The 9,843-nt window shown below is 53.5% G+C and overlaps 1 protein-coding gene across 1 annotated transcript in view; it reads left to right on the forward strand.

The window, feature by feature from the left end:
- Positions 1-8,518, forward strand: part of DNAH14 (dynein axonemal heavy chain 14) — a 333,925-nt gene extending 325,407 nt beyond the window's left edge. The window contains exons 82-86 of the mRNA XM_045069521.1: positions 592-704; positions 1,598-1,737; positions 4,097-4,260; positions 7,746-7,892; positions 8,286-8,518. Of these exons, the coding sequence (XP_044925456.1) occupies positions 592-704; positions 1,598-1,737; positions 4,097-4,260; positions 7,746-7,892; positions 8,286-8,501 (780 nt within the window). The 3' untranslated portion in view covers positions 8,502-8,518. The remainder of the gene's footprint in view (positions 1-591; positions 705-1,597; positions 1,738-4,096; positions 4,261-7,745; positions 7,893-8,285) is intronic.
- Positions 8,519-9,843: the final 1,325 nt, after the last annotated feature.

The raw sequence follows: 9,843 nt of genomic DNA on the forward strand, positions 1-9,843 counted from the left end.
TCCCACTTGATCATGGTTTGTGATCCTCTTAATGTGTTCCTGAATTGCTAGTATTTTGTTAAGGAATCAAACAGGTAGGATTGAGTGTTGGGTGGCTGTGTGTTTAGGACAGAAGCGCATGTAATACACAGGGCACAGAATGGAAAGCTGAAGCTACAGCAGAGAGGAAATGCCCCAGAAAGGCTTTGCAGAACTGGAAGGAGGAGTGGCAGTTCACTAGTGGTGGGTGCGTTTATAGGATTTGGTATAGGGGAAGGCTGGGAGTTGAAATTGCTCACTTCTAATGGCAAGTAAATTAAGCTTCCCAGAGAAAGGGAAAGGGGCAGATCGAAAGACTTGAGATAGAGGAAAGCCTTCAGCCAGGATGGAAACAACAGGTGTTTTGTCCAAAGCACAATTAGGATAATGCTGCTTTCCCCCGGTATTAGTTTCCCATTTCTCGTGTGCCCTCAGCTAGAAAATGGCGCCCTCTACCAAGTTACTTCTCCCTAGAAATTGAGTACATTACCAAAGTTCGCAGATATGTTTCTGATAACCTCAAAGATAAGTCTTTTTTAAAAAAATGCTGTGCCTGTCTCTGAATTCCAACAGAAACATGCCTACATGTCCTGTAAGGCACTGAGTTCCTGGGTTAATGATCTCATCCAGCGAGTGAATTTCTTCAATACTTGGGCCAAAATGGCTTATACCGCGATACATCATCGGTATGCATGAAAACCACTTTGCGTCTCTTCCTTGTCTGGGCTTGGGGCTTCATAGCTTACCACATCATTTCATATGCTTGGTCTTTGGGGTTCTCAGAGCAGCATGAGAAGTTAGCAGAGGGGAGGGGACGGTTGTCTTCAGCTTAGGATGGGGACCTGGACACACAGGGTGCTGGAGGTCCTGTCTGCAGTCCATCCATTCCAAGGGACAGACAGGCCCAGACCTGGTGCCTGTCTCCTTCTGTTACTCTATGCTGTGTCCTGGGAAACTAGCAGGGGGGATGGGAAAGGAAATGAAAATGCATTATGTGTCATTTTTAAACATGTGTAATACATAAATCAAAACCATTTGAACATGAGAGCAGCTGACACTCCTGGAGTGCCTCTCCCACGTCCTCACATAGTTGTCATCAAGGGCCCTGTGACACGCAGGAGGGGCACTATCTTTCATCATCCTAGCTGCAGATATGAGCAAATGGGGGTACCAGACATTGAGTAGCTGGCCCAGAGATTTGCCCCCAGAAAGTGGGAGTATTGAGATTAGAACCCAGAAAATTGGGTTCCAGAGTCTGTCCAAACTCCCTCTTGTGCCGTGTAACTCTGAGTGCTGGGTCATGTCCTCTTTGAGAAACCAGCAACTCTGGAATAATCCAGATTCCTCGGGGCACAGCCAGGAACACCTGCAGATCAGCACCCCTCATCCCCCAAATCTATGGCTGACTGGCACGTGCAAACCACAGCCTGTCCCCCCTCAAGTGCAGGATTGGGTCCCAAGTAGGGGGAGCTTGAGATGAAAGGGGAAGGCAGGGCCTGGGAGGGACGGTCACAGGAACCCATGTGATGGCCGTGCCCTTGACCTCTCGCCGTGCCCCCCCACACTCTGCTTCCAACAGGTATATGAAATTCGTCACAACCTGGCAGCATTCCACGCCATCATCTGCCCAAGCCCCCAGATACCCTGACACGGAACACCGTGATTTCTTTGAAGGATTTCCTGCAAGATACTGGCTCCCAGCTTTCTTCTTTCCACAAGGTGAGTACGAGAGCCCAGGTGCGTCAGTACCCAGGCCCCCTGCTGCCGGCCTCCACCCTCCTCCCCTCCAGCATGAGAGCCCCAGGGCGGTCTCCCTGCCTCCCCGCAGGCTGAACCCAACCATCCCTGCCAGACCGCCCCTGCACCTTGCAGGGCCCGGAGGCCACTGATCTGTGGGGTCCGAGGCTGACCCCACGTCCCTCTCAGAGGCCGCACCCTCTTATCAGGACTCATGGGGGTGGCCTCCTGCCCATGGGAGGGAGTCTGTGCTTCGGCCATCGTGACTGAGTAACAAACGATGCTGGGTCTCAGGTGCCACACTCAGCAAAGCCTTTGGGCAGGAAAGAGACCTCCCAGCTGACCGCGGCCACCGGTCAGGCGTAATGCAGGCGTAATGGGGGGGGACACGGGGGCAGTGCCAGCTCTGTCCTCACACCCCGTCGTATCCCAGCATCTGATTCAGCCCCTGACACCTAAAAACCTCTTGGCAAATACTTGGAGGATGATCGTCTCTCCGAGTGAATGTATGTGACCAAAGAAACAAAGGACTACTCCGGGGCGAACAAGGGAAGCTGGAAGCGGAGGTCAGGGAGGGCGACCAGAAGTAGCTTGCTGCCCGCAGGGGACGTCCAGGTGCCAGCGGCCAGGAGGACAGGACTGTGCCCTGTCACGGGCTCGCCAAGAGCCTGGGCCGCTCCGAGGACGTGGGGGACACAGGCTCATCATGTCCTGTGTGCTCGTACGGGCTCCTGCACGTCGCCATCCTCGTGCTCAGGGGAAAGCCACGGCACAGAGACATGAGGTGGTTTTCCCGGTCACACAGCCAGACGCACCCGCAGTGAGCTGGGAACATGGTGGGTCTGACTCGGAAACCCACGGTGTCTCCGCAGCACTGACCTGGGGGCCGCATATTTGTTAGAGCCGAAGGGCCCGATGCGAGAGGGGAAGAGCACACAAGGGAGGTGGAAGGTTCCCACAGCTCGAGCGCAAGCCCCACAGCAGGCGGGTGAACAGTGCCGGAGGAAGCTGGAACAGTGGGCATGGACTGGCTCTGGGGGGCACAGAGCACCCGCAGGGGAGTCTGCGCCCTCCTGTGGCCCCAGGGGCCTCCACCACATCACAGGCCAGGGAGGAGCATGGGTGGGGTCTGCTTGATTCTCCAGGTGGGACTTGGTGATGGCCTGGAGGGGACCTGGAAAATAGTCCTAGATGGACCCCGAGGGAGCAGAGGGTTTGGAACAGCTCCCGGCTCTCTGGCCCCGACAGCTGGGTGGACACTGATGCCCTTTACTGCAGGCAGGGCACAGGGAAGGAGCAAAGTGATGAGCGGTGAGGCGACAGCCACCTGCAAGACAGAGATGCTGGGGGAAGACTACACAATGGCCAGGGAGAGGCTGGCTGTGCAGGGCTGGAGCTCGGGAGAGACGGGGGTCTCCACCGATGGTGAGGCAGCGACACGGAGCGCTCAGGCCACTGTGGGACGGCTGCGGCCAGCAGTGCAAGGACATTCACGGCCCCGGCCCCCTCTCCTGGAGCCTGCGGAGCTCCAAAAAGCCACGGAGGAGGACAGGAGCCACTCGGGCTGGCCAGTGCAACCCGAGTTACAGGGAATAGTTACAGGGAACTCGAAGAAAGGCTGTCTCAGGCAGGTGGCGGGTGCACAGACGCCACATGAGGTGCCCAGAGCAGCAAGTAGAGGACACAGGCTGCACAGCAGGGGCTCGACTGCCCAGTGGAGGCATTGCAATTCCCTCTGTGAACACTGGTGTGGGGCAGGGGCATGACAAGAGTCAGAACTAGGATGGAATTCCTGAGGCAGGATGGATTAAACCAGGAGAGGAGCTGGCAGCAAGAACAGGGAAGAGGTGCGGGTAGGAGTGTTGGTACTGAGACGCAGAATGCAATCCCGACTTGACAGAGCAGCACAGAGTAGGTTCTAGGCTTGTGTGAATGGAAAGAAAGTCCAGTGGTTTGGCTTCAGGAATGGGTTGTTCCAGGTTACTACCCTGAGTTACTCTCAGCCTGCCTCCTCATATCCTAGCTCTGTTTCCACTGTCTCGGTCTCATTTTCCCCACCTGCACAGCATTTCTCATGCAACTGAGGGGAGAAACAGTCACCACAGCTTAGCAGCTCCAGGGAAAACGTGCCTGCCTTTGCAAAGGGCCTGGAAGGCATTTCCTAGGAAAGATGCAGACACCCTCGGGCCTTGTACTGTCCCTGGGACCCAGCTTTGTTGTTGCCAGGGGAATGACATACATCAGTGTCATTCTCCCTAGCCCCTGGGAACCCTTGGGGAGGACACAGCCCCTGATCCCCCCGACTCCCCAGGAACTGGCTGGTGTGTGCTTTTCTCCAAAGCCTTTCTTACTGCTGTGCTTCAAGACTATGGACGGTCCCAAGGAGTCTCTCTAGACACCCTCACCTTTACCCACCACGTGGCCTCGGATGCCACTGACATCAAAGACGAGGAGTTCTCCATAATCATCCAAAAGAACCTCAACATCGTCAGGAGAGCCTTTAAGGTACTGGCGCACTTAAAACAGAGTGAGTGTCTGTCTGTCCATCCAGCCCCTCCCTCAGCAGCCCGCCGGTGGCCTTCCCCTGGGCTGGGTGCTCTGCAGGTCCTAAAGGTATGCGCAGATCCTTGTTTTTCCTTTCTTTTTTTCTTTAAGTGAATTTTTATTACTTTTTCCCACTTCTTTTAATGGTAAAATACATAGAATGTAAAACTTCTTAACCCAGTTCTAAGCATACAGTTCTGTGACATGCATGCTCCAAGTCCGTCTCTAGAACTTTCCTCAGTGTGGATCTGTGGAGAAGGTGAGCCAGTTCTCTGCGCTGTCCTCACAAGGACGTTTACCCTACTGGATCCAGACCCCACCCATGTGACTTCTTGTGACCCTAAATATCTCCTAGAGGTCTCATCTCCAAATACAGCCACACTGGGCAATGGGGCTTCACCACAGGGATCAGGGGGCTGGGGGGGTGGACAGGATGTTCAGTCCATAGCGGCACACTTCCTCTGCCAGCGGTCACCCGGGTTGCTCCCACACCATCTGTTGTGGAGAGTGCTTCCGGGAACTTGGGGGTGCAAGTGTTTGAATCCCTGCTCTCGAGTGATTTGGGTGCAAGTCTAGGTGTGAGACTGCAGGACCATTTGGCTAATCCTGTTAGAGCAGCTGAGCCAGTCTGCACTCCCGCCAGTGGCCCACAAGGGTCCCCTGCGCCCCACATCCTCACCAACACATAGTTTTCTGGGTTTTGACAGTAGCCGTCCCGGAGGATGTGAGGTGGTGTCTGCTGTGGTTCTGAGGTGTGTTTCCCCAGTGACAAGTGACGCTGAGCATCCTTCGTGCGCTCCTTAGCCGTCCGTGCACCTCCTTTGGAGAAGGTCTAAGTCCTTTGCCTGTTCTTTTGCCACGGGTTTCTGCTGTTGAGTTATAGGAATTCCTTGTGCAGCCTGGACATTAATTTCTTACTGGACATGTGGCTTGTATGTTCCTTGGTCCTGCTCTGCACCTCTCTGCTCCAGGACCGCGTCCTCTGCTGCACGGACGTTGTTCATTGTGACGCAGGTGAAGCTCGATGTGTGTATTATTTCCTGTTACTGCGCTGCGGGTGCCATGGCCAGGAAATTGCCAACAGTGCCAAGTCACAAAGCTTTCTGCCATGTTTTCTTCTGATGAGTTTTATAGTTTAGGTCTTAAGTGGTCTTGGATCCATTTTGAGTTCATGGTCAATATGAACTGTGTGTGCTGAGGCCCGATTTTCCCAGTGCAGTTGGCACCTTACTGGCAAATCATTTGAACATATATGGGTTTGTTTCTGGGTTCTCTGTTCTGTCCCACTGCTCTCCATGTTCATCTTTTGGCCAATAGCAGTTTTGGTTACCGTCACTTTATCATAAGCTTTGAAATCAGAAAGTGTAAGACTTCCAACTTTTTTCTTCAAGATTATTTTGTTTACTCGGTTGTCCTTGAGACTCCTTATGGAATGTAGGGTTGGATTTCTCTATTTCTGCAAAAATACTGGGACTTTGATAGGGATAGCACTGACTCTGTAATCACTGGGCGGTATTGACATGAGTGTGGTCTTCAAATCCATGACCTCCTTGTCTCTTTTGAAAACTGTCCTGTGCACACTTTCTCTTCTAGACGAATTTGACACTGGGCTTATTATATTTCATTTATGCATAAATTCAGGGGAGAATTGCTATCCGTTTAATATTGAGCCTCTCCATATAGGAACATGGTTTGTCTTTCCCTTTATTCAGGTTCTGTTTCCTTCACACGTCTTAGGAATGTGTGGTTACAGTTTTCCTAAGTGTTTATAATTGTTGCTACTGAAAATAGGATTTTTAACACCCCACGTCTTACTCTGTCGTTAGCTCTCTACCTGGGGTTACTCACGCCTGAGGTTAAGAACACAGCCCTCTGAGACTGCGAAGTCTAAGCCTTCTGACACCAACCTCAAGTTTAGGGTTTCCCAAAATGACCTCAGATAATTTGCTAGAAAGACTCATAGGACTCCAGGAAACACTACCCTTCTAGTTTTATACAGATACAGAGCAGAACTAGCCAAAGGAGGAGACACATGTAGAGGGCAGGCTTTAGGACTGGGAGGGCCCCAGACACAAAGCTCCCATGTCCTCAGCAATGTACTACCCACCCGTGTCAATGTGGAACAACAAGACAGAGTGCGCACCCGAGCTTCGGGGTTCAGAGTTTCCGACTGGGGTTTCACACTGTAGCCGTATTTGACTGAGTCACCGTCGGGCTGATGTCACTTGGCTCAACGTCCCAACCCCGTCTCATGTTCGCTCTTCCGTGGCCGGCCCCCATCCTGAACCATCTCATTAGCATAAACGCTCTGGGGACCAAGCCTGCAGGGTGGTCCCAGGAATCAAATCCGGGGGTCTACAGGTCACCTCCCAGGAACCAGAAAGAAAGGCAAATCAAACTTTTTTTTTTTTAAGATTTTATTTATTTGAGAAAGAGAGAGTGGGGAAAGGGGCAGTAGGAGCCGCGGTGGGGTGGGGCTGGAATGGGGAGAAGCAGGCTCCCCACCGAGCAGGGACCCGGTGTGGGACTCGGTCCCAGGACCCTGAGATCACCTGAGCAGAAGGCAGATGCTTGACTGAGCCCCCCAGGTGTCCCTCAAATTCTTTATTATACTTCCTTATACTCATTTCTATTATTTTTTCTTAATTTAAACAGGCCAAGTTTGTCTACTTTATTTCCTTTATCAAATACCAAATTTTGCCTTTATTAACTCTAATGGTGTTTTCTATTTACCTCTTTAGTTCCTTCTTTCGGGGAATTTATTTTACTGCTCTCCTACTAGCTTGTGTTTACTTTCACCGAGGCGCGCCGTACCAGGAACATATGAGTACTCCACTCAGCGCCCCCGCCACGCCGTAAGCAAGTGCGGCTGGCACCCCTCCCTGGCGACGTCCCCACACAGGGGCTCCCTGTTCTGGCTCTTCTCTGCCTCCACTGTGTCTCCAGCTCTGACCCCCTGTGAGCGGGACTGTGCAGTCTAGACCCTCCCGTATCTGGGAGGGAGCCACAGCTCTGCAGGGTCCCAGCGTGTTTGCACACCACCGCCGACCTCACCTGGGGGGAGCAGAGAGCTGTCATCTGTGTAGGCCTGTTGCGATCCGGGCTGCGTGAGTGTTACCGTCAATGTCTTCTGATGGACACCAGTACCAATTTGGCTCAGATACCTGGGACCTCAACTGAGGGCCATGGATGGCCGTATGGCTGTTTCACAGGGGCCATACTGACACACAGAAGCACCGGAAACATATAGGGCTGAGGTGAACAACATCAGCCCTCACGGACCACGAAGGACCGCCATACTCAGAGAACCTGGGAAGACACCCTGGGCTAGGCTGGGCTGGGCAGGAAGCGCTCTGTCCCCTCCGGGACCCTCTGCCAGACAGAGCTGCGGCTGAAGGCAGCATCGCACCAGGGGACCCACTGATGCCATCTCTCTTTGATCTTAGGGAACAGACAGCACACACGTTGGAGTGCACATTTTTGGTTTATTCATCGAGGGGGCAAGGTGGAATCATGAACAGAAAGTTCTAGAAGACTCGCTGCCTCGTGAGCTGTGCTGCAGTTTTCCTGAAATCTACTTCTTGCCAACAAAGGTAACCACCCATGTGCTGATCAGTGAGCCAAGCCTCCAGGCTTTCCCTGGGGGACACCAGCCCCTCCTTCTGGTCCCCACTCCCTCTGGCCTTCCTGGGACGTTTGATGATACACTTCAGACAGCAAACGACATTTAAAATAGCCCAACATACTGAATGTGAATGTCTGAAATAGATGCTACGCCAGCATCCAATGTTGCTTCTCAAGACTATGTTCTGTGCAGTCCTGATGGTCAGTCGGAAAGTTCCAGTCTCTGGCATAACCTGCATACGCAGCCACAGACCCAACCAGAAATGCGTGCAATTTATGACCGTCCCCCAAATCTAACGTGTGGAAGGTGGGAGCTCCTGGTTTGCAATGTGACTATAGGACTTTTTGTTTGTTTTTTTAAGATCTCTACTGACCGAGCACATGCTTCTGAGCAGAGGGATGCTGAGCTCTACACATTCGAATGCCCTGTCTACCAGACACATGAGCGGTCAAGGACTCTGACGACCACTGGCTTCCCGTCGACCTCTCTAACCTCAGTGTATCTACCCACAAGGAGACCTCCTAGTCACTGGGTCACAATGCAGGTTGCGCTCCTGTGTGAGAGGAATGAGAAATAAATGCAGCTACCAAACCACCTCCTGTTTGACTTGCTGGATTCACGTGTTTCGAGACCGTCGCAGGTAGCCAGCACCCTGCATGGGGACATCCGTGTTTGCTGCCCCCCCCCTCCCCGGGACCTGCAGGGGGACCCGAACGCCGCTCTCTGGGCTCAGCCCCAACCCAGGTGAGCAGGGCTCCCTTTCCCGCACATGGAAAGCTTCACGCCCCACGAGCAACAGTGACCTCTGCGGTTACGCACAATACAAGAGACATGAGGGCTAGTTCTAGGGAATTCATTCCCTGGCTGCACGGAGCCCAAAACGGGACCCTGGCCTGACCGCAGGCCTCCGAGACAGGCGGATCTTTTCAAAGGAGGGGTCCTGGAATGTCCCCAGCCCCAATCCCACTGGAACCCCAACCCCAAGTGGGCAGCACGCTCAGTCACCATCAAAATGTGCTTCTGCCGGCAGGATTCTTATTACCAAGCATGGCGTGGAGCTCAAGTCAGAACTGGGGCCCTCAGGCCACTGCGTCCCACGGGGTGCTGGCAGCAGCTCGGATCTGGGCCAAAGCTGACAAGTGTCACCAGAGCTCACTGTGCCTGGAGCGCACTCCAAAGCCACATCTGTGGCCCCCTTCCCTCAGCAGCGGGCACGTTGGCCAAAGCCACCCCCCGTGCGTGCACAGACGACCAGCGAGCCGCTGCCTCCATGGCGAGGGGACAGCACGGGGCCCACACCCACACCCAGATCCATGCGCGCCGCCAACAGAACAGTAACATCTTACTTTTGTGTCGTCTACGAGCTTGAAGGTAACCATCCAAAAGCCACATAGGCTAGTCAGACACAGCGGTGCCGAAAAGAATGAAGGAGACCTAGTCCCTGTCAGTTAGAAACGAAGAAAACAATAGTTGATCCAATTCACTTGCCTAAGTAGCTTTCGGAATTAAGACAATTTGCTAACCATCCATGAGCTCCGGAAGCTGGGGCCTTTTCTCCCAGCATCCAGGAGTAGAGACCGAGGTGAGATCTTGCCTTCGCTCACGGACACACAAACACCACACAACAGGCTTAGTCTCTCCCGTCCTTAGATGTTTGTGTGGCTCGTACAGGCTCATGAGAGCAGGACCAACTGTGAATGGTTTTGACTGTTTCTCAATTTTCTCAAACAAGGACTAAACACATGGCCACGATCTGGGACCCGAGATCCTCAACTAGGCCCTTCAAGCTCCAGCCTGTGGTGAGCCTCGACGCCAAGAGCCGTGGGCCCGTGGGTCCAATTCGCCTTTTGGAGTCCCTGTGGCCCTGGAGGGTGGCGGTGGTCCCCTCGGGGCTCCTGTGTTAGCACCAACAACCCCAG

This window comes from Mustela putorius, unplaced genomic scaffold (genome assembly GCF_011764305.1).
Source record: "Mustela putorius furo isolate JIRA1106 unplaced genomic scaffold, ASM1176430v1.1 tig00003942_pilon_pilon_pilon, whole genome shotgun sequence".
Taxonomy (NCBI): Eukaryota; Metazoa; Chordata; class Mammalia; order Carnivora; family Mustelidae; genus Mustela; species Mustela putorius.